At 37.3% G+C, this 25440-nt stretch overlaps 1 protein-coding gene across 1 annotated transcript; it reads left to right on the top strand.

Annotated features, from left to right (window-relative positions):
* Positions 1 to 5176: 5176 nt before the first annotated feature.
* LOC129939231 (uncharacterized) lies at positions 5177 to 21129 on the top strand. The gene is made up of 6 exons (XM_056047170.1): positions 5177 to 7132; positions 17812 to 19445; positions 19508 to 19706; positions 19776 to 19972; positions 20053 to 20192; positions 20264 to 21129. Exons 1-6 carry the CDS (start codon positions 5604 to 5606, stop codon positions 20630 to 20632), a joined length of 4068 nt encoding a protein of 1355 aa, XP_055903145.1. The 5' UTR covers positions 5177 to 5603; the 3' UTR covers positions 20633 to 21129.
* The last annotated feature ends 4311 nt before the right edge of the window (positions 21130 to 25440 follow it).

Genomic DNA, 25440 nt, shown 5'->3' on the forward strand with positions numbered 1-25440 from the left:
TGTTTGCTGGAAGGGTGGTTAAATGTCATGAGAAGTGGGTAGCAAAAAGTTATTCTGTAGCGGAAAGCTAAAGTGTTGTTAGAAAATGTTTAATGTGAGGTGCGCAATCTTTGTTTCAGTGAAAAATGTTGAATTTAAAGATTTGGATTTCACTATCGTTTTTCTTAATTTTCAAACTACAAAATATACACACAATTCTACTAACGAATACTTTTTACAGCGGACAGTAGTTGGTTTGAAAAATTATATGAGTTTAGTGATTAACTCAAAAATATTGATAGATTTAAAAGTGGATTTACATATATCTGCATAGCAGACATGACGAAAAGTAAAACAAATTATAGAAGGAGTGCACGCCAGACTCCATTCCTAAGTTCCTATAATTGGGTATAACAGCCATGACACCTGTCAAAACCATATGTTTTCCTTCAAAGTTATTTTTGATTTTGTTAAAATTTGTGAACAACTAAAAATTTTAAAAGTGTTGTCAGAAAATGAAAAACGGCAACAAGAAAAAGGGCTATTATTATTACTTGTGTCATCGTTCATATTTGAAGATGAAAAAGAAAAAAATATTCCGGGTATATCTTTGTTCACAGTAAGTCTCGTTTCACACTATACGGTTTTGACATTTTGTTAGGGGACCGAAGGAGAGTATATACGCTTCCAAATTATACGGTCACAGAAAATGCCAGCGCCGCGCCGTGTAGGAACCATCAACTGCCACTACAGCATACAGCAGCCGGACGGTGCAATAAGCTTAGTGGCGTACAGGATATAAAATTAAAGGACCCTCAAATTTTAAGCACAGTCAGTGCTAAAACTATAAACAAAACAAAATACATAAATAAATATATCCAAACTATAGTAGCTGCACATATGTAAGAGAGATTGAGAGAAGAAGTTGTGGCAAATTTATTAAATGATCATGTCCTTCTTCACTATAATTTTCATCCAATTTCCTATAATCTGCATTTTTAACGACGTCGGTATTTTTGATCTTCTCTCTCTGTCCAACTTACTTGCATACTTAAGGTGGTTTTACAATTCTATGTGTACTAGGGCCTCACCCAACAAGGTAGATGTCTCCAGTTTTGCGCTCCAAGTTAAGTGAGGTCACTTTCCACTTGTGCGCACCACCTTCTTCGCGGTCTTCCTCTACTGCGATCTCCTGTGGGTGTGGATTCGAAGACTTTCCAGGCCGGAGCATTGGTTTCCATGCAATCTACGTGACCCAGCCATCTTAGTCGTTGGACTTTTACCCTTCTGACTAAGTCTACTTCGCTGTACAGCTCGTCGTTCCATCTTTTCCTCCACTCCCCTTCTACGGATACGGGACCGTAGATCACACGAAGATCTTTTCTCTCGATACGAACAAGGTGCTTTTTCTATGCACCATATAGCAGGACAGGGATGATGAGGTTCTTATATAGCGACACTTTGATCCCTCGAGAGAGGACTTTCCTACTTAATTGCTTTCTTGGCCCAAAGAAACAGCGGTTAGCAAGAGTTATTCTTCGTTTGATCTTAGAGCTGTTGTTTTCTGTGTTCATAGAGGAGACTCTCTATCCAACCAGTGCAATTTTATTATTTGTTATCCTTTTTGTCTGCAGACTTTGAAGTGTAGCGTAATGGTTTTGGTCCTTTTACTGTCATGCCAGAGGTCTTGGGTTCAATCGCTGCTTGTGCCATACCCAGGGTACTGCATTTGGCGAGGAATTGAAAGATCTTCCAAACTCTTCTTCGCAAATCAGCCGTTCGGATTCCGCTTATAACTCCACTCCATCCCTATTAATTTTATTCGCTCACAAGAATGGTTGAAAGTTGTAAGTTACTATTCCCTATTCCCCTAGTTCTCAACGGTATGTTTATTTTCCTAGTTTAATTTAAATTTATTTAACTAAACTGAATGATGTTCCATCCCACCAGAATTCTAAGTCGGTGACCTCAACTTCAAGATAATTTTCATTAAAAATATCCAATTATCTATTTCTCTTTCCCTTATGAAGGGGCCAGTTATAACTATCATTCGTTTTCATCATTGAAAACTTTGTTTCGAGATTTTAAAGCGAGTAAGATAGTGAAATTTGTTATGTTTTGGTGTCGATTTGAAGCTGACAAGTTGTAAACACTTGTCTTTTTAAAAAATACATTATTTAACCTAGAACTTTTTTTTAGTTAATTTTTAATTTCTCAACTATGAAATTGTTTTTAATGGAAAGATGGTTGTTGATTTCACATTTTTGGAAATTAATCGTTCTACTGAAAGTGTTCTTTCAACGATCAACATTACCTTCAAATGATTAATTCCAATCAGGAAATTGGCATCCGCAATGATACATATTTTCAATGAAAGCTAAAACCAACTTGTCAAAAAACCAATGAAAGCTATAATTCACCCCTTAATATCAATTAAAAGATTGGGCCACTTTGAAAAGTGTTAAATGTGTACACCGTCGTGTAATTTAAATTGTTAGTTGTCATTTTGCCAAAAAGGATTTTGAATTTGGGTTTTATGACATCGGGATGAGTTGTGTGAAACGTCATAAAATATGTCACAAAACTCGAATAAAATGTCATATAACCCAAACCAACTTTCAATGCCGTATCGCCCAAAGAGTAGACGAGCATAAAGCCCACAAGATTTATTTTTGTTTCTTAAATTTGTGATTTTTTGTAATTTTTTAAAGAATCCAATATTTCATTTTGGTAAAAACTTTGTTACTTTATCGTTAATTTTTTATTTAGCAAAAATTTTGGGTGGTTGAGCTTTTGAGATCTAACCCCTGCTTGGGAGCACTATATGATTTGGAGTAGGTGCGAAGTTGGGTGCATACAAGATTTCATTGCATTTAAAGAATCTGGATTTAAAGAACTTTACGTACACACAAACTCACACCTGAGTGTTATGACTCCGCCTGTCATCGAGCGCGTTAGTGATTCTATGGAGCCAATCTTTTTTCGCACACGTACTGTGGCGAGAGTCCTAAAAGATCTAAATACACATAAATCCGCTGGTCCGGATTGTATCCCCGCTATTGTCCTGAAGAGGTGTTCCACAACGCTGGCCTTTCATCTGTCCTACTCCTCTGGTCTCGTTCCGAGCCGATGGAAAACTGCATTTGTCCAGCCTTTTCCCAAAAAAGGCGAATCCTCCTCACCATCTAATTTTCGACCGATTGCGCTTACGTGCCTTCTTTCCAAGGTCATGAAAACGCTGGTAAATTATCAGCTTAAAAAATATCTTGAAGACCGAAAGCTTCTTAATGACCGTAAGTAGGGTTTTCGCAGCAATAGGTGTACTGGTTATCTCACCAAACAGTGGGGCAAATCTTTACATCGCTTTCGAGAACGTAAGATTATTGCACTTGATATTTTAAAAGCATTTAATAGGGTTTGGCATCAGGCTCTGTTATCGAAAATGCGTGCTTTCGGTTTTCATGAATCCATGCTTGATTGGATTAGTAATATTCTTTCGGATCGTTCAAAAGAAGTAGTATTGGATAGATTCAAGTCTGAAAACCATAAAATAAATGCTTATATGCCTCAGGGCTCTGCTCTATCTCCAGCACTTTTTCTCATTTTTATTAATGACCTCCTGTCTGCAACATCTAATCCAATACATTGTTTCGCTGACGATAGTACTCTTAGCTTTTCATATTCGTTTTCAGAATCACATCTTTGTATGTGGAACTGCAACGACAAAATATGATAAGCTCATTAAATTCCGACCTAAACAGTAGCATTCTTGAATTGGGATGAAAAAACCGCGTGAAATTTAATGCTTCGAAAATGCAATGCTGTCTTGTATCGTTAAAGCGAGATATACACCCCTTGCCTTTATCCATGGTTGGCGCTTGCATCTAGGATACTGAACATCTCGATATTCACGGTATGTGTTTCACTTCACCAGCCACCTTTTGTGGTTTTGTCACAAGAGAAATAGCCAGTTGCATTCCTCCCCTTAAACAATTCAACTATTACACTCGCGCTTCTAGACATGCTCATCAATATACCCTCGAGCCCAACTTCGTCGTACTGTCAAGTATAGAGATTCGTTCTTTAGCCGTACTGCGCGAGTCAGCTTAAAAAATAACAAATTTATATTTGTATTTACTTTTACAATTACTAGTAAAATGTAATAGAAGCGTAGAGAACTTATTTTAGCACTGAGATAGAGATATTTGATTTTATGTTGACAAACGTTGAAAACCAGAATGAGAAAAAGTAAGATTTAAATTTGTAAATTTGTTCTAACAGTACGAATGTGCCACACCATTTAGTAAGACTCATAAGAAATCGAAAACATGCTTAATATAAATAGGATGAGAAGAAAAGCACTTCCGTTTAAATATTAACAGTCTTATTTAAAAACGCTGTATAGAGCCTACATAAAGTTATGTAGTCTCTATAATGCCTCTAAACGCAAAAATGTTATTTATAAAACTTATACAAGGTTGCATAGTCCCATAATAAGCTAAAAGCGTTTTGAGGTTGAATAGAGCCTACATAAGTAAATTATTGTTATTATTATTTAATATTTCGTAAATGTCATTTTGATTTCTCTCCTCTCTTTTTGAAATTAAAATAAAAACAGTAATGCCTCTCCAGTTTAGCTCGTGAGCCGAAGAAACGAAGAATTTAAAAAAAATATAGATTTTCGAAAGAGAATATCATAAAAATAATTGGAATTATTTTGTTATATTTTAGTTGTTATGACAACAAGCTGATTTTATAGACATTTTGGTACTTTTTTTGATATAAGCATTCTATAACTAAAATTTATAGCAGAATTTTGTATAAATAGGAATTTTCGCAACGTTACATAGAGCCTACATAAATCCTTATTCACTGTATAACTATTCATCTGTTTAACGAATTCTATTAATAAGACTTCATCTTTAGTGAGTTCGAAATTTTTTCCGTGTTAAACACTGCTCTATTTTTCATTTCACTTCACCTTCTTTCGACTGTGATTCTGATTTTGTCTTTGTTATTCAACAACTCTCTATGTGTATATTCAGAAAGAAACGGACCTAGTTTTAATTGCTATTTACTTAAAAATTCTTCAAGCTTCAGTGCAATCGTACCCCAAAAGATTTCCCTTGTGAACATTTAATACTCTCTCTTACATCACTTCCGCCACCTATCGTCAAACACCATTCAGTGCTCGCTGTCATTTATATCACGTATCCCGATGCAGCAGCAGCAAAAAGGAAAGAAAAAGAAAAATTCCTAATTTTTTTTTCGCTCTCCATTTGTGATGCGTTTTGAAGAAGAAAATTCCAAATTCCAATTAGAAACAAATAATTGAAGCCGCCATAAATATTTATTTTACAATCAAAACATTTCCCCTCGTGAATTAAAAAAAACAAAAATTATTATGAACTCGGCAAATAAAATTGTTTTGATGTGAATAAAAACCAAAAGAAAAGAATATTTCTTATCGGACTGCCGCCAAATAAGAGAAGCGCACCTCGCCAAGGATTGTCGTCGTCGTCGAGAGTCCACCGACAATCCGAGACTCAAAAAAACAAACATTTATTTATTATATTTTATTGAAATAATAAAATCTTTTATTTTTACTGAATTTTCATGGAATTATGTCTCGTTTGAGGGGGGCTAACGAAGAATCCGCGACCGAGTCGCCTACAGTGTTGGTGATTTTGGATAGCGATGACAGTGGCGATGAATTGACGGGGTTCTCAAGTCCACATAAGCGTTATGCCGGCGGAACAGGGCCAGCGACAATGATGGAACCTCCTTCGGCGAAGAAGAAGATGAAAATCGATGGTGAGACGACGACGGAAGAGGCACCAATTGACATTGATTCCATCTCCACAAACCCAATGCGAACAAGAACGAAGGTGTCTAGCGACACGTCGAGTAAGTTTCCAGTGTCTTCGCCGTCGGACACAGTGCCTTTGGCTGGCCATCGCAAGAAATACGTAAAGAACACGCTGCCCGCCGGAGCGGAGTGGAGAATACTGCAGGAAATCGCTCTCGGTCATCCACCCATCACTTATCGGGAGAAAATTGTTCATTGGGTTTGTCGGGAAGAACTGAGCGACGTCGAGGATGTCAATAACTTCGACGACCAATTTCAGAAACGCGAGAAGTTCTACTCGAGAAGTTCTTCGGGGAGGCGGAGCACTGGCAAGGAATCGCCATATCCCAACTACAACTACCAGCACTTTCGTTCGGTGATTCTGGAGAATTTAAAGGGAACTCCAGTTGGATCGTCTCAGGAATCCGTCGGCACAAGAAAGTCATCTCAATTGCAACCATCGTGCTCTAAAGCTTCAACAGTTCATGATGAGTCGCCTGCTCCCACGAAGCCCGACTCGAACAACGTAACCATTTACGAGAAGATTCTCTGCCCGAGTAGTGAGAGTAGTACCACAAAGGCCTCGCCGTCCATTCGACTCCATTGGACCGACGAGGAGTCGGTTTTTAGGTGTAATCGTCTGAACCCCGACATCGACAAGTACTCGCAGCTGATCAAGGTCCGCATCGACTACAACAAGCAGATCGATCTCAAGGCGAAGATCAATGAGATCTTCAAGACGCCTACTGTGCCTATAAAATATAGTTCGCCACCTTCCGAAATGGTGTCCGCTGCAAGGACTGGGAGGAAGAGCTTGGATGCCAATAGCAGCAACGACACCAAGTCAGTCGATGATCAGAACGCTCAGGAAATCGTTGATCGAAAAATCGGAAACCGTCGGAGCACTGGCGGTAAGAGTAACGACAGTCGGAGGAGTTCGATGCGAAGAAGTTCGCAGCGCAAGAGTTCCGAGCGAGGAAGCACCGGCCGTCGCAGTTCGGAAAGATTCCCAGAGGTTAATTGCTTTCAACAAGATGAATTCTGCAACTATCTGGGATTGGGGATGAATGGAAAGGTATACAGTCCAACACCGACAGACAACAAGAGGCGATCGTTGAGGGTTAAACGTTTACTCGTGCAGACAGAGGCGATGGACAAAAAGAATGATAAAAAGAAGGAATTGAAGAAGAAGAAGTTGGTACATTCGATGGAGGACGATGAGCAGAAGGATGGCGACAAGTCAAAAGAGGAACAGGGACGAGCAGAAGAAGTTACTATGACAAATAATCTCAATGAACAGAACAGGTGAGGATCTTACTTGAATGTGATTTTATTTTATTTATTCTTTAGGGGGTTATTATTTTTCGAGTTTTTGCTATGAGTGTGGAGTATGAGTGGAATTGGGGATAGTTTTTCCGAATATAAGTCTTTTTGAAACAACTGTATAATTAGTAGATTAATTTAATAATCGCTATAGACTTTAAACGATGCTCATTTTGAAAGAAATAAGTTCCAATGATTCAGTCGTGTTATACGTAGCACAAAGTAGTCAATCTTAGCCCATACATACGATACTGCTCTGTGATGGAAAAAGTCTCAGTTTTTATAATTTGAAGCTCCAAACAATATTGTCAGAGTCTAATTTTTGAAATTACACTTGACTTAAATTCTCGTTTTTCAAAAAAACTTCACAATAATCGGGATGCAATCTTTTGGTATGTCCAATCATGTTGTTCAAACTGATTCAAAATTTATGGGCGACTATTATTATTACAAAATAGCAACTTAAAGCTATAGCTACCTGGACTGTCAGATAAATAAAAAAGAAAGGTATAGACTTGTGTTTATTAAAGGGTTACATAATATTTTTGATTGAGTTGCAGTTGAAGAATAGATGATGGATGGTGAGAACTTGTCCATTGCAGGTGTGACATGTTGGGGGATCTTTTTTTCAATATATAGCTACGGGTGATATTTGAGTATTAAAAAATAACGAATCATATGTGTTGAGCAATTCGTTGGACAGGCTGCAGCTTGACCATGTTATCCATTGGTTTCGTCTTTCTATTAAAAAGTGTATTTTTTTTACCAACGATGTTATGTCCTTTTTGTTAGGTATAAAGGTGATTAAAAGCGGTTCTTTGGATGCTTCTTCGGCAAACTCTTTGCGTTTGATACATGCGTGTCCAGGCGTCCATAAAAGTTTTGCTTTTCCTTGTTTCCTATAACTGAATTTCTTATGCATCGAATAGTTGTAGAGCTATTGCATTAAGTATAGAAAGACTGTCAGGAGTCAGTACATATAACTGTTGGAGTGTTGTATTGAGCTTTGATAAGTTGAAGATTTGATTTTGAACACTTACCATATATTGGAAGCCCCTAATCGATTTTCGATTTTTGTTTGTTTGATCCGGTTGGAAAATAATCTTGCTTTTTGAATGTCATATGTTATGTTAGGCGAGGAAGTCCTGGTTCTCGAAGGAACAAAATTAGTTTCTTAGCTTTAATGTAAAGCCGCTTATTTTTCCGAGCATCGAGATGCAAGATATTGAATGAGAAGAGTCGCAGTTAAGGTTTTAACTTAGACTAGTTTTATTTTCAAAATTTTCTTCTATTTATACTTACAACTAGTTCTATACAAAATTAATTTTCATACACAGATATTCTTAGCCTAGTTCTTTATTTGTTTATTTTACTTATGACTTACAATATATTACCCCACATGACATAGGAATTAAATTTCCACTTGACAAAAATATACTTTCGGTTATATTTCCTCAAAGGCATTCCGAATGCTCAGTCAATGTGATGCATATTATTATTATTATTATTATTATTATTATTATTATTATTATTATTATTATTATTAATTTTATTATACAGTAAATAAATTACATACATAATAATTTCTTAAACTAGATATAGCTGCTAGGGCTTTCTACTAGGAAGATACATTAAAATTCGATAGGTATATAAAGTACATAATAATATAATTTTCTAAATAAGGTTTTTAAGTTTTAGATTCTACATTATTTGGTAAACTAAATTAATATTATCGATATTGATGTTACTTAATAGGTAATGCATGTTGTGGTTTGATAGTTGTCTGCTGGTTGATGAGACTTTTGCACAGGTTAGGAGATGATCCATAGTAAAGGTAGAGTTATTGCCTTCACAAAGGTGACAGATAGGTGGTGACTCTTTATTAAATAGGTGTTTGTGAGTGATGTAAGAGTGGCCTAGTCTGAGCCTGATGTATATTTTAAGTTTTTTAAAAGGTGTATTGTTGGGATATATTGCTTTGTTTTGAGAGAATGTTATCGCTTTGTAGATAGCAAAAGCTTCACCAGTGAAGGTTGATGTGTATGTTGGTAATAGGCCTTTGAAACAACGGAACCTGTTTCCTCAACTACAGCATCCGTAAATAGTAGTTTCCATCCAAGTGATTTGTAGCTGTTGGAGATTTCAAGAAAGATGGATTTGTAGACGTTGTCGGTGGTTGAGGTTTTTGGATATTTGCAAACATGGGTGTTAATTGTTTGGCTAGGGAGCTTCCAGGGTGGTTTGTTCAACCTTGTGTGATTTTGAGGAAAAATTGTTATCCCTAAATCCTTTGCGAACAAGATTGCTCGGCATAGTGTTGATAGCATTTTTGGATTTCTTTTCCGATTTAATTTGTAACTGCGGTATGGATGGATGTTTTATGTGGGGAGTTAATTTTTGTGATTACTTTGGACGTAAGAATGTCGATTCTGTCTACTAGTTGGGGAAGTCCAGTATCCGTTAGTATGTTTAAAATTGGTGTTGAATGTATGGCTCTGAGGCAGCTTCTGGCGGCAGCGTGGTATGGTGTTGTGACAAGACTCAAAGACGATTTGGAGCATTAACAATAAATTGATAAACCATAGTTAATTTTCGATAATATTACGGATTTGATTAAATTTATAAGGGTTAATATTAGCTAAGCTGTTTTTTGAACTTAAATATTTAATTATATTAACCCTGGCATATATAATTGCAATCATAAACAAAATCTATATTCAATTGCATTCGGTGGTATTGTGCTGTACGCGTATGTTGGATACCTTTTGATTTAAGAAACTGTTGGAATTCTGAGCTTGTAAACTGTGTTCCATTATCTGACACAATTTGTTGGCAGTCTCCATATTACGAAAACATTTTACTAAGCTTTTTTTTCAAAAAATGTTTTGAATTTGGAAAATATCAGGCCATTTGGAGTATACATCTACTATGATAAAGTAGTATTTGTCATAGCATTGTCCCTCTATGTCTATGTGTAATCGTTCCATTGGTGCTAAAGGTCTTGGCCATGATTTTAAGGTTGTCTTGATTGATTGCAGCTGTTGCACAAATTTGACATTGACGGACATACCCTGTAATGGCATCATCTATGTTGGGCCTTTCGATTCCTGGATGGTCACGATACTTCAAACGAGTTTTGGAAACATGATAGAATGATAATTCTGTCATCAAAAATTAGACATTCGTCGACCACTAAAAGTGCATCTCTACGATCAAAAAATGATTTACATTCTACAGAAATTGATGTCATGTCTGGCCCATTCGATCTCATAAAGTTGATGACAGTCTGGAGAATTTTGCTTTTGGAAGTTGCTTGTCGAATCATTTTGTACGTCAGTGGTAAATTATTTAGTTGTTCATTCAAATTCTATGACATTTCATTTTCTAGAATTGTACATGCGACTATATATTCTTCTTTAGGCTTTGATTTGTATTCATTTAGACGGGATAGGACATATACACATCGAAATTGTTTTGTAGATACGTATTGAATTTCAAAGTCGTACATCTTCAGCGTAAGAGCCCATCTTTGAAATCTGTTGGACCGATATGCCTTTCTGTCTTCCGAAAATAGCCAAAAGTGGTTTATGGTCAGTTAGCAAATGAAATCTGCGTCCATAAATCATTCTATGAAATTTGGTCACGACAAATATGAGACCGAGAGCTTCTTTTTCGATTTGACTGTACTGCTTTTCAGATAAGGTCAAGACTCTTGCTGCCTGCATTACTACTTTTTCGGTTCCATTTGAAAAAATTTGGACAGAAAATGCTCCAATGCCTTCACTTTAATTGGTAAGTCTGGGTTGTAAGGAGTAAGTCTGATGAAAGTATTTCTTTGAATTTGTCAAATGATTGCTGACATAAATTTGCCCACTTGAATTCTACTTCGGCTTGCAAAATTTTATCAAGAGGTAAAAGGAATTTACCGCAGTAGTTGACAGCGCCAAGGAAAGATCGGAATTGCGTTAAGTTTTACGATGCTGGCATGTTTTGAATCTTAATAATTTTCGCTGGATTTGGTCGTAATCCGTTCTTGTCGATTATGTGATAAATGATTTGTACTTCTTTAAAGCTTTGTGCAGATGTTCTTCCCACCTGGAGCCACTTATGATTATGTATTCGAAGCCATTGTTAATAGAGCCTTCGTTTAAGGCTAGAAAAGCCAAGGACTCTCTATTGAGTACCACAATGGCACTCCTATAAAGACCCTTCACTTCCTCTAGCTTGGCTATCTTCCAGTTATGCGTCGTTCTAGGTCTGCTAGGAATGTCTTCCTTAGCGACAACCTTCGCAGCTGGCCATACCTCATCTACCCGGCTGACAGCGCGCTTGTATAAGTCACAAGACCTCTGGTCGCCACAAACCATGAGTTTGACATGGCCTTGATGCCAACCCCCATCGCTTATGAAAGGAAGTGGTCCTGGAAGTTCACTCAAAATGCTTAAAAAGCCACCCAAGACTTAACCTTGACCAACTGCCAACGATCAGCCAATATTAATATTGTGCCATTATAATCGCTCCTGTCAATGACCGCAACCACGACTTTGGCCTTCGCGACGTCACTGAAACTGACTTGTTTCTTGATGGGATGGGGGGAGTGCTGGTGTTGTGCACCCGAGGCCGTTTTGATTTCGGTACGGCCCCCTCAAGAGACCTTTCTCTTTTAGAAGTAGAGTCGTTACTGGTCCTTGTTGTAGCAAGTATGCTTTTAGCCCATACGACTCTAGCGGTTTGCTGCGGTGTCCTTTCAGCCCCCGATGATGCACCAGAGGCCTTTAGGATTTTCGCCGCTTGCCGTCGTTATCTATAAAGGTTTTTGAGAGTTTCCATTTCTGTATGTACTCTCATTAGTAGTGGTAGGGCCATTTTTCACAACTCTTCCACTACTGAAAGTAGGTATCGCTTCCTTCATATTCTCGTTGCTACCAGCAGCAGAGGAGGTTTCATGGTTACCCACTACTCTCTTCTCTGTGTTGGCTGCAGGAGATACGGCAACAGGCTTTGACGCCAAACTTCCGCCCGGTCCTTTCTTTTCCGTTCTTATCATTTTTGTTTTGTTTTTGTACAGCTTTAGCCCCACGAAATGCGTAGAAAAGAGGTCCGTCTACACAGAGATTCGCATGTACAGATAAGGCTAGTTAATCCGGAGGTCGCCAGGTATTCGGATACTCCGTTAAAGACTGGGCTATTTTTGAATTGGGCCCCCAGCCAGGCTGATCATCGGCACGGAACGTTTAACACCTTAGATCCAGCCTTGTAAAGATGAGAGGTGATTGGGAAGGAAGAGATAGGATGAGGGGTCAAATGATGTTAAATCATCATTCTGATATGTAAGGAAAAGATTGGGATTCGGTAACAACAAATCAGCTAGGTTACCTAGAGTGAGAAGGAGATAGCAGCACTGTCTAGCTTTTTCGCCATTACACCGTGGGAGGTGGGATGGGAGTTGGTGACATAAACGTAGGCTGGTAGTCCTTGTTTAAGTGGGAGTGGCTGATGATTCGGGGAAGGTAGAGGAATAAGAACGTCCTTTAGTTTCAGGACTCATCTGGAGAAAATTCTCGAGAATAATTGACCTTACTCAGCTTCTACAACTCGACAAGTTCGACGTTCAGAGTAGAAGAGGTTTATCCCGAAGATTGAAACTGTGACATAAATCAATCCCGAATAAGTTCAGGTTGATGTCAGTTAGGAAAAACTTTCCCTGACTTACCTCTCCAGAACGAAGACGAATGCTACAAGTGAAATTAGCGATCAATTTGATGAGATAACGTGTTGTACTCTTGGCTTTTTGCCTTAAGCATGATCTGGGATTACCAATTTGTTCCACACTGATTGACTAGTGATGCTGATATCAGATGCTGTGTTTATTTGAAGCTTTTAAGGTGTATCCTAAATATTTTTAGCATTGCTCTGAAAAGATCATTTCTTGAAAAACTATTTTAGATTAACTTTAAAATTGAACTTCGTTTGTTGATCACCTTCTTGATTTGAATTCGCTTTAGTGAAACAGAAGCAATAACCCTCTTTTGTGTCCTACCTTTTTACATTGAGAACATTTATTTTGTGAATAAGTACAGTCACGAGAGAAATGCATAGCTCCACACTGCCAGCATGGTGTTCTCGGTGTTTTGGTTGTATCAGAACTTTGTCGGAATGATCCACTGCGCTCATGTTGATTGATTTTTATATCGATGAGCTTCAGAAATTGATTTGTCTACTGTATTGGTTTTTGCTTTTTCTTCATCTTCAAGCGATGCTAATAATCTTGCAGCTTGTAGTCCAGTAACAAAAAAAAGACATTTGAATTATTCGTTGCACTTTTTAGTCCGCTAAGTACACTCAAGCTATCGGTAAGGATCAGTGTTTTGACTGCCCATGTTTGTGCAATTGAGAGAGCTTTCAGTATTGCGGTTACTTCTGCAATGTAACTACCGCCTGAGTCAGATATGAAACCTTGGCAATTGATGATTTCCTCATTGTCTGGGTTTATTTCGACGACTGCATAAGTTGAGTTGTTGTCCTTGGATGATCCGTCAGTCTAGTTATTTCCACTAGTTCTCTGTGAAGCATTTGGAACGACAGACTGTAAGTGTGTTCTTTTTTGTAGTTGGAGAGGCTGGTATCGATTGGCAGTAGGTGTCTTTTCAAGTTGGAGGATAAGCCTTCATCATGCTTATTATTTTTCTGAGAGATGATATAGTGTTTTTCTTGTTTTGTTTTTTTCTGGATAGAGCTTCTTGGGAAGGTTTGCGAAGAGGATGAAAACCGTCTGTAAGAGCCTTACTAATCATGTTGACTGCTCTTTTTTGCCCAAGTCGGTGTACTGAAATGAAGCCTGCTTCTATTCTAAGGGCTTCAACTGGTGTTGTCTTAAGTGCTCCTGTAGATGATCGGTAGCATTCGTTAACGGCTATATCGAGGCTAATTTTTTTACACAAGTCCACATGTAGAGTGTTATTCCGTGCCGAAGGGAGCCTTCAACAAGCGCTTTTGTTATTTTGAAGATTATTCCAAATTGGTCCTTTTCGGCGAGAACATATCATTCCTAGACCATTGTTCAGGCACCTTTTGGTTTGTAGTGTTTTTGATGTGAATATCCCATTTTAGATTGCCACTTAATGGTATACCGAGGACTCTAAGTTCTTTTTTTTAAATTGACGTTGTTGTTGCGAATCACGAGCGGGGTTGTTGGCTATTTATTTATTATACTTAGTTGTTCGTCCTATCGATTTAATGGCTTCATCAGTCGAAGTATCAAAGAAATAAGTTTTAAGCATACTTCAGGATTTATTTTTTGCCATCCTTCTTGAAGTCCTCAATGTTTCTAAAGTATTTTGGACTAATTAGACGACCCAGTTCATTCTATAAATGCTCGATTGCATCTTAGGGCAGATACATAATAACCACGATCTTACTGTAAAAGATGTGTGCTTTGTGTAGCTGTCCTAGTAGAAGATGAAATTGTCTTTTATTCTTTGGGCACTGACACTTGACCCCAAATGTTGTTTCAAAAGATTGAAGTTAGCCATTTGATACAATTGATACCTTCCACAAAATGTTAGTTACGAACACCAGAACTTGCAACAAATCCTCATATCATGATGGACCCTCCGCCATGCTTCACAATAGCTCGAGTACCCAAATTCTTTTGAACCTTTAAGGTTAAATTTGTTTCAACCTGAAGTCTTTCATTTCTATTTTTAATTTTAATGAATCAGGTTCAATAATTAAATCAGTTAAGGGTTTATGAAAAAACACAACATCATTATTAACCCGACTTTTGGGATATGGGCTGCATTTAAAGAAGCTTTATCCGATGTTCGTAAAAAGGAAGGTTAGAAAGATCATGGTAGCCCTCTTAAGATGAAACATATTTTATCCTGTTCGTAGAAAGGAGTCCATAGCTGGGATGCATACTCAAGATGATGGCGGACCAAAGTGTTATACAAAGAGAGTAGAGTATTTTAGGATCCTGAAATTCTTAAAACCAGCGTTTAAAATTCCTAAGATGGGTCTAGCTTTATTAACGATCTATCTAATATGCTCCGTAAAATCAAAATTAGAATTGAAAAGAACTCCAATATGTTTAAAACTTTTAAACGTTATGTATAGAGTGCTGCGATATATTATAATCAATCGAATTATGTACACTTCCTTACTTAAGGTGGTGCTACAGTCCTGTGTGAACTAGGGCCTCATCCAACAAACTTCTTCATCTAGCTCGGTCCCCAGCTAGATGTCGCCAGTTTCGCGCTCCAAGTTGGGTGAGGTCAATTTCCACCTCATTCGCGGTCTTAATCGACTGCGCTGTCCTGTTGTTGTGGATTGGAAGACTTTTCGGGCCAGAGCATTGGTTTCCATGCGATTTACGTGGCCCAGCCATCTTAGTCTTTAGACTTTTATCCTTCTGGCTAAGTCTACGTCGCTGTACAGCCCGTACAGCTCGTCGTTCAATGTTCTTCTCCACTCCCCTTCTATGCATACGGGACCTTAGATCGCGCGAAGAGCTTTTCTCTTGAAACGACCCAAGGTGCTTTTATCCGCTTTTGTCATAGTCCATGCTTCTGCACCTTATAGCAGGACGGGGATGATTAGGATCTTGTATAGCGACACTTTGTTCCTTGAGAGAGGGCATTGCTACTGAATTACTTTCTTAGCCCAAAGAAACAGCAGTTAGCAAGATTTATTCTTCGTTTGATCTCAGCGCTGGTGTTGTTTTCTGCGTTTATATCGGAGCCTAGGTAGACGAATTCCATGATTACCTCAAAGTTACGTCTGTCGGTCGATGGTGACGTTTTGACCAAGACGACGGTATTGTATGTCCTTTCTTGACGACAGCATGTACATTTTTTTGCCCTCAATAAACGTCAAACCCCCTTTTGCCGCCTCTGCCTTAATAGTGACCCCATTGACATCGCGCTGAGTTCTTCCTATTATGTCAATGTCATCAACATATGCTAGTAATTGGACAGACTTTTGAAAGATAGTGCCTCTAGTGTTGACGTGTGAGCTCTGCAATATTCTTTCAAGTACGATGTTAAAAAAATAGCATGACCGCGCATAATCTTGTCTTAAACCTTTTTTGACATCGAATTTCTAGGTCATTCTGCACAAACGGATGAGTTTGGCAGGGATGCCAGAACTAGACATGGCTCTATACAGCTCGTCCCTGTAGATACTGTCATATGCGGATTTGAAATCGATGAAAAGATGATAGGTGTCGATTTTCTTGGGTTTTTCATGGCATTCTCGGCATTCAAGCCGTCCGCTCCAGCGGCTTTATTAGATTTCAGCTTAGATATGGCAATCTTTACTTCGTCTAAGTCGGGAGGACGGGATTGTTGGCTTTCGTCGTCTATGTTGAATGGATCATCCTGCCTGACAGCGAAATTCGGTTCGTTGTCGCCGTTATACAGTCAGCAGAAGTGGTCTTTCCATATCCTCAGCATTGACTGCGGTTCCACTATGATGTTTCCACTTTCGTTTTTGCAGCCTTCGGTTTATGGTTTATGTACCTGTAAATTTCGTTTCATCTGCTCATAACTTCGAACTTCATTCCAGCTTTTAAACCTCTCAACATCTTCTAAGAAGTCGGCGTTCCTCTAGCCTCTTCTGCTCATAGAGCTCATAAGCAGCTCTCGTCCTTCTATTCAGCGCCGCTTTGAGTGCATGTTGTTTGCATCAAAGAACTTCGAGAGAGGTGCGTTCTACGACGAGATAGTGGTCCGAGTCGATGCTAGCTCCTCGGAAAGTTCGGACATCCATGATGCTGGAAGCGTGTCTAGCGTCGATCGCAATATGGTCAATCTGGTCGATTGTAGAATGATCTGGAGCGAATTATGTATAAGCTTTTTAAATAAATTAATTGGCTGGTATTTCCTAAGGCGATTCAAGAAGTTTTTTGCCCGCTTTGATCTTTATATTATCTGTCAGATAAAATTGGTGGTGATAACATCTTTAAATTATTTACTACTTCAAGGTAAAGTATTTACACAATCAAGGTAAAGTTTCATGTCTCACCCTTTTTCACTATTATTTTACTGGATTATGATCAAGTAGAATGGCCAGTTGCATTCCTTCTCTCAAGTAACTCAAAAGTAATACTTGCGTCTCCAAGACTGCTCATCAGTTTACTCTCGAGCCCAATAAGTCAAGTTCAGAGATTCGTTCTTTAGCCGTACAATGCGAACAATGCTTTATCACACTCTGTATTTCCCAGTCTCTCCAATATTCAGGAATTGAAAATAAATTTGAACTGACACCACCTTTTGAATCCTCTCTCCTTTTCCTAATGCTCAAACAGCCCCTATAGTGGGTGCTTATTATAAAAAAAAAATTAGTCGAAATGTAGTTTTATTGAGTCATGAACGAATGAAACGGTGGTACACATGTTTCCTTTTAAGTCCGAGTCTCGAATAGGTCTCTTGCTAGTCTTAATTGTTTAACCTCAATAAACGAAGGAGGTACCTATTATCCATTGTTTCTTCTGAAGTCAACTTATCTGTTAAAATACTAAGTAAAACAGTTTATAGTTTCGAAATGCATTTGGGTTACTAGCAGCTCTATTCTAATTCACTACACTCTTCAAAGGGGTTTCCCATCTTCATACCATACTTTTTCTGATTTTCGAAGTATTACTTATTTTTATATCTTTGTAGATGTTCACTTCCTTCGTCAACATTTATTGAAAAACTCACTGGCAGTTCCTCCCCGGCTCCAGAAGAAGATGAATCGCCTATATCCCCGAATCCCCTTACACCGAATACCACGAATATTGCCTGTAAAACGCCTGAAATAAAAATTATCACTCGGCTGCGTAATACAGCAACGCCGCCCACAAAGTCAGGCAATACCCCATCATCAGTGACGACAGTAAATTCAAATTCAACACCTCCACCAACAACCCGCCGCCAACGACGCACCCGAGCAACATCGAACGGCACCTCAACGTGTCCAAGATCGTCGCAAAGTGATGACGAATCCCCTGAAAAATCGGCAGTTCCATCACGACGTCGTCGTCTCAACCACCATCATCATCCATCCCATCTTCATCATCATCACACTCATCATCCGAATGACAACGATGGCAGTGATCTGAGTGAATCGTTGCAAAGTGATCCGGCTCCTGCTGCGGCTGATAGTGGTGGTAATGGTGGTGGTGGTAGTGGTGGATCCCCGCGACACAATGGTCGAACTTCAACGATTCCCGCATCATCGGAAGTAGGCAAAAAAGATGAACTCAATAAAAGAGAAGTGAAGGACCAGGAGAAAGATGAATCGGCCGAATGGATGCATAAAAAATATCAACGCTATCTTGAAGAATCCCGCAAAACAAAACCAAGCATATTTATTGTAGAATCAATAAATAACAGTGAATTTAAGTCATCATCGGTCTCGGTGGCGGCGTTTGCGTCTGCGTCGGCGGCGTTGAGTTGTGCAATAAACAACCAGAAACAGAATCAGAACCACAACACCCCTGTTATTCCTAAGGAACATTTATCCAAAGAATCAAAAAGTCATAAGGCCAAGAAATGGCCGAAAACGAGAAAGAGAGTCCTTCGGCGTTTGTTGCGACGAAATGGAACCGTAGTTGGGACATACAACCAGAGGATTCTACGCAATCGAATTGTGTTCAAGTCGTCAAGATCCAACATCTCTAAACATCAAAAGGTTAAAGTGATGAAGAAAGAAGAAATTCGAATGCATTTGGAGAACGAAAAGGAAGAAGAGGCAAAGAGGGAGGAGGAAGAAACAACCGAAGTTGAAAGCGAAAAGGAAATGAAAAGAAAAAAGACGACGACAACGACAAAGACAAAGACGACGAAGAAGAAAAATAAGGAAATTGAAGAAGAGAATAAAGCCTCACAGATTGATTTTGAGATCAACAACAGTTCAACAGATGTGCAATCAGCCTTTTCTCCCATAGATCCCCTTGCTCTAACACCACCTCCGCCTCAAATGACCCCCCATGAAGAAGAAGAAGATGAAGATCGAGAAGATGCAGAAAGAGCAAAATCATTTGAAATGTGTGATGTTGAAATCCAGACTGAGCCCTACAGCCCTCCGCCTTCATTGCCACCGATAACCTTCCTAACAGAACCCTCAAATCGTATGCCTAATCCTCTGACACCAGAAAATGGGCGTGTTATTTATGCCTTCTACGAATTAGATATTCTAACAATTGTTCAAGACTTCATGGTGACTTTTTGGAAGACTTTCAAATTAATTCAAGTTGTTGGCAATACAACTGAGGAATGGGTACATCTTGGAGAGTGCAAGAGACTGTTGTTTGGTAAGAGAAAGACACGATCTCTTTTTGCTTTTGTTGTTTGACTTGGTTTTCTCTTTTTGCAGATAATGAAATCAATGCTCCTTATAAAAATCGCATTTGTGTTCATAATTCAATACCAATTTATATGGAAATGCGAGCTAAAGAACTACCAAAGCTCAATCGGGATTGTTGTTTGATTTCCGTTTATGTGAATGTCTATTATTATCATGATGAGGAATTGATTGCTAAATCACATTCCATACAATTGGATACGGTTGCGAGGTAAGATATACCATATTGTGGAATCTCTTAAAACCTGGGCTAAGAATTGGTGTATCTTTTTCTTGACAGTCTTCCGCAGAACGTGGTCTATACGACTATAACCGATTCAAGGTATTTCGTGATGTGTTGGTCCCAGGAAACAATGATTGGAAAAACCCTATCGGGACTGTGTAAATACTCCCTGACTCCTCATCTAGACACTTTGGCCAGTATTCGTGAATTCAAGAGTATGCGACATGAAATTCGTTATTTGGAGTGTACTACTGGTGAGTTCTTCCTTTTAAGCCTTGAAACAAAAATTATAAATCAATTTCTTCTTTTTCTCCTTCTTCTTGTTCTATTTTAGATGACAATTTAATTGGATTTGGTGATTCTCAAGTGACGTTGTGGGATCATCGAAGCGGCGATATTCTAATGAATTATGATCTCGATATGGAAATTGGCAATAACCTGGGTTCATTGCATTTCCCACCACTGGAAGTTGGTGTAAGAATTATTATTGGTCCAAGTTTGTTCATCCATTTCATTCTTCTCCTTCTCGTTGTATCTCGTTGCAGCATGCAAAAACCGTCCTAATTTTCCAGAAGACATCCGCTGAAGAACTCTCAATCATAGCAATAAATGTCTCGCACAATAGCCCCTCACATCAACTTGTCTGCAAGCACATTCTACCGCCGGAATTTGATAATCTCAAGTCCACAATCGGCATTGATGATTATACAATTCTCACCAACTCAGAGCATCAAGAACTGTGGATAGATCATTCAGATCCTCAGTATATGGTTCAAATTAAAACTCCCGAAGGTCAGAGGAGGTTCTATTCAAGATGTAAGCAAAATGTCATTGTTATAACCGAGAACCATTTGGCTTTGGAGACTTTCAGTAGTTTTGTATTGAAAATGAGTAATTTTTCAACGGGTATGTGAAAGAGATACCAAAAGCGAAAGTGAGAGAAATTTTAACTTAAAAAGAAAAATACAAATTAAAAAAAAAGGAAAACGAAAAGTCGGAGTGTGCAACGCTTTATTTATTTTTTCCTCTCTGGTTTTATTATTTTTGAAATATACACAAACATTTATTGCTTTTACCGATTAGTCGATATATAAATTTTAAATTTAATAAAATTAAAAAACCTTAAAGAAATAAAAGCGAACAATAAAAATAATAAAAAAAAAAGAAATTTGAAAATGTTCTCATATAAAACATTAAAAACAAAACCAATATATTTATAAATAATAGAAAAGAAAAACTAGTTATAAATTTAATATTACTAATTTTAATGTCAAAGACATTGTTGATGTTATTAATAAAACAAGAAAAACGTAAAAAACAAAAATAAAGCAAAAACTATGGATAATATTAATAAAATTGAATAAAAATACATAAAGGGAAATAATTAAAGTTTATTTCTTAAGAAATTAAAGTTGTCACTTTATTGAACCTTTATAAACAATAATTAAGAATAATTTGAAGATGTCTTGGATAGATATTTCATATAATTTATGTTATGTATTTTTTTTTTTTGTTTTACAAAATGTCAGCTTAAAGTTTTAAGAACTAATGGTTTAAACTATGTAAACTCCAGTGGCGATACGAGGGAGTTGGGTCGTAAAAGATTAGAACCCCCTTCCCCTCGGGAGAGTTTTTTTTTTTCATTTTCGGAGCAATTCCCTGAAATTCAAAACTAATTGTATTATGACCCTTCATTTTTAAACTATTTATTTATTATTTATAAAAATAGAAATTTTATTTTTGTGCTGTCCACTTTTGCAACAGTGCTACTTTTAAATAAGGAACGAACGAAAAACGCAACACGGGGTCATCTAAGCCATAAAGCTTATACAGTTTAGTTGTATAGAATTTAATTTAAAGATTTTTTAGTAATTTAACAACATCGATCAACCACTTTGGTTTGTCTGTCAAAAACAACTAAAATATTTGAAATAATTTTAAAGGTATATTTATAAAATTTAAAATTTAGAAAAACTTTAGTATTTGTATAGCATCATTTTTGAAAGAAAGAGCAAATATCCAGTTTTTTAAAGAGAAATATTGAATAAGAGATCGCCAATTTGATATTAAGAGGCCTTTAAATGCTTGAACCCCTCGACTTCAGTTCCATCTTATTTTTCACACACATAAAGAGTGTTAGGCTTTCTTAAAGTGTTTTGTCCTTCTAAATTGATTTGAATTTCAATACTTATAAATTAAAGATCTTAATAAGTTGAAGGACTTCAATTTTTGAAGTGATTTTTTTTGGATTCGTTAGAATTGAGTTTAATCATGAATTTAAAGAATGTGCCACTTTTTTTAAACTAATGGCCAATTGAAATTCGTTATGTAGGTTTCATATTTATTAATTAGAAATATTAAAGCTTTGAATCTCTCGAGAATTGAAGTAAGAAGAGATTTTGCTATGTATAATTTGTGAATGCCAAACTATGATGAGCCCAACCATAACATCGGGGCGAAACGCATATATGAACACTTTTATGCTGGTTTATATTTCTTTTCGTGATTTTAAATCATATTTATTATATAGTTTCTACCCAACTTATTTTTTACCTGAGTTTATGAACTTAAATGCACCATTTTCGTTAATTTCAAGAAACAAAGGTTTTTCCCAATTTTTAAGTTTTGTTGACTTAAAACTGTCATTTCTAAGAACTTGTCTTATAGCTTCAATGTAAGAGTAAGTAGCCTGAAAATGCTTGTAATAACAGACTCCCGAAAATGTTGTCAGAAGAAAATGCACCAAAAAGTTCTTCATATTTAATTTTCCTATAAACAAAGATTTCATTTTTCTAGCAAAATTTTTCATTTTCTGGCTTTTTGGATCTCGTATATTTTTGTAGGTTTCTTCGCATACAAATAGCAACAAGAGGAGAATATATTATTTTTGGTAAAAAGAAGCTAAGTTTTACCACCATGTCTAACATTTCTGCGTGAGTATTTAGAAAGCTGTTGGAATCTTAGAATACTTTTATAAATACAGCTGAACAACAGTGTTTATAAAAACATCTTATAATTAAAATTGTCAGTTTAGCCCTTAAAATATGGAAATACATATAAGGTTCAAATAAATACGCATTATGATATTTTAATATTGTCAGCCTTCTTTACATAACATTGAAATAAAGTCTGGATAAGCCCTTGGTTAGCTCTGGCCCACCCGACATCCTGTTCAACATTAAACTGGTCCATTATCTACTAGGTACTTCTGACTTCTTCAAAAATTGACTCGTAAGCAACGTTTTCAAATTGTACACATTCATTTCGAAAATCATAGTTTTTTTTAATTTTAATGTGGGAATGTGTTGGATGGATATACATAAGACCATTTCATCCATAAAAACTTACCTTTTGGTGTGCTTTTTTATGGGTTCGTGGAATACTTAGTCCATATTGCTTTTAAAACTAAGCTGGTCAAAACGTAACAGTTAATGATGCCAACGAAAAACCACGACTCCAGACCTTTTCGATGATGTGCAGTAGTTGTGGTTTCAACAAGACAAAACAGCTCGGGACACAATTAATTGATTGAAGAAAAGTTTGATAAACGCATAGTTTCACGTTACGAACTCGTGAATAGGCCTCCAAGTTCGTGTGATGTAACACAGCTTGACTAATTTCTGTGAAGTAGATTTTGGTCCCGTACGCATAGATGGAGAATGGAGGAGAAGATATAACGACGAACTGTACGGGCTGTACAGAGACACTGACCTAGTTAGCAGAGTTAAAGTCCAACGGCTTAGATGGCTAGGTCATGTAGAGCGGATGGACATCAACGGTCCAGCCCGGAAGGTCTTCGAATCCAAACCCGAAGGACGGCGCAGTAGAGGAAGACCGCGACTCAGGTGGCGCACGCAGGTGGGAGAGGACCTCAATCAACTTGGCGTGCGAAACTGGAGACAGCTAGCTAGGGACCGAGCTGGCTGGAGACGCTTGTTGGTTGAGGCCCAGGTCCGCCCGGACTGTAGCGCCACCTTGAGTAAGTAAGATTGTCTAGGCCACCGAGGACAACATTCGACGCGTTATTGCCGACACACCTACGGCCACAAATGTTGGAAAAATTAATCGAAAATTTAACATACAAGATCACGTCCGATTCAATCGAGCCTGTCAAATTCCAGGAATTAATTAATAAATTAATTAATTTTTCATGTCAATATGGAAAAAATCAATTTGTATACATTCCAAAAAACTCCCTAAAAAACTCTCTTTAATTTGAAATACCGTACATATTATACATACATAGTTGTACAAACAAGGCTGCTACGCAACACGAGATCGACATGAATTAACAAAAACATCAACTTCCTTATTTTCGAATTCTTCTTCAACCGTGGAAACAAAATCACGTGAAAATTCATACGATTACACCAGGCTATCAGACGGAGTAAGAAGGTTCCTGGTTTGTTTTTATTTCCCACAACCTTCACTTTGGGTGGTGAGCATGTGGGATTTTTGTTGAATGTCTCGTGATTTGAAATGGAATAGGCGCTCATGCTAAAAAACAGGGGTATACAATATTTTTTTTGTTAGCTTTCTTGTTATCTACTTAACTACACACATACGAAAATCTCAGCCTTCGTTTTGTATGTATTTCTGCATCCAGGCTCCGCCCTTCTACAACGGTTAATTTTGCTTGATCTAATTTTGTTTGCATTTGTCGTATTTTAACTTTTGTTTGTATTGAGTCTAACCCAAAGCAAGGTTATTTTGTTAGCTTGACCAGGGTTGATATATTTTGAATATACATACAAGTAAAAACGATAAGTTGTCTAAAACTGGAGCTAGGCCCAATAAAAGCTAAATTAAAAAATCTTGTATAAACTATTCATCAACATTTATAAATAGCAAACACAATTGTTCTCATCAATTTGTTTTTAATTTCTTTTGATTAAAGCTAATATATGTATAGAAAGATTCGTTTTTCATTTTTGATATTGGTAGATTGACAGATCAACAAATTCTAACAATAGTCGTTCCTAAATGGTTGCGTTCAATCTTAGGGAAGTTTTTATGTTTGTTTGGTAAAAATTCGGTGAATTATTAAAATTTACCAATGAAAATTTTTATTTTACAATACTTTTGGGACTCGAAATCTACATAATGTTTTTCTGATTTTCGTGAACGGCTTAAAGCTGTTTCTATTTTTTGACAGCACACAGCGTTCATTCATCTCTTTAAAATCTTTCAATAGGCTATCTAAAAATCCACCTACCCAGGAATAACCTAACACAAGATAAATTGACAAAAATAAACAGACCACAGTGAACTTGGTGAAGTTTGTTGTCTCATGCGGCGAACGAGGAAACTCAATTGAATTCTGTCTTATACACCAGGCGCTCAAAATTTAAAGGAAGTATATTGTTTTTGATCGTTTTCTTTTTTCGTTTGAGGTTTTCATTGTTATTGGAAAAAGGATGCTGGGCACCCCAGGCAAATCCAATGTATTGGTGAAAGGAAAAAGATGTAGAAACAGAGCCCAAAACTAGATTCACCGTTGTAGAAGGGCGGATTCTAGACTTCATACTTTTATTATTTATATATATGTGTGGTGAAATACTAAGGAAACAACAGGGGAGAGGTACGGACAAAAAGTGTAAATGGCGTTTCAAGTAAAAACAGAAAGCATATAGAAAAGGGTGCCTGCTTCTCAGGTACAATTCTGCCTTTGAATATAAAACCCATATATATATATATATGTAGATATGTACATATAAAAACT

This window comes from Eupeodes corollae, chromosome 1 (genome assembly GCF_945859685.1).
Source record: "Eupeodes corollae chromosome 1, idEupCoro1.1, whole genome shotgun sequence".
In the NCBI taxonomy this organism is placed as follows: Eukaryota; Metazoa; Arthropoda; class Insecta; order Diptera; family Syrphidae; genus Eupeodes; species Eupeodes corollae.

Excerpts from the sequence above, each read along its gene's own strand:
- LOC129939231 (XM_056047170.1), top strand. The coding sequence starts at position 5,604 with ATGTCTCGTTTGAGGGGGGCTAACGAAGAATCCGCGACCGAGTCGCCT. Across the intron at positions 19,446-19,507 it reads GTGCAAGAGACTGTTGTTTG|ATAATGAAATCAATGCTCCT; the intron begins GTAAGAGAAAGA and ends CTCTTTTTGCAG. Across the intron at positions 20,193-20,263 it reads TCCCACCACTGGAAGTTGGT|CATGCAAAAACCGTCCTAAT; the intron begins GTAAGAATTATT and ends ATCTCGTTGCAG.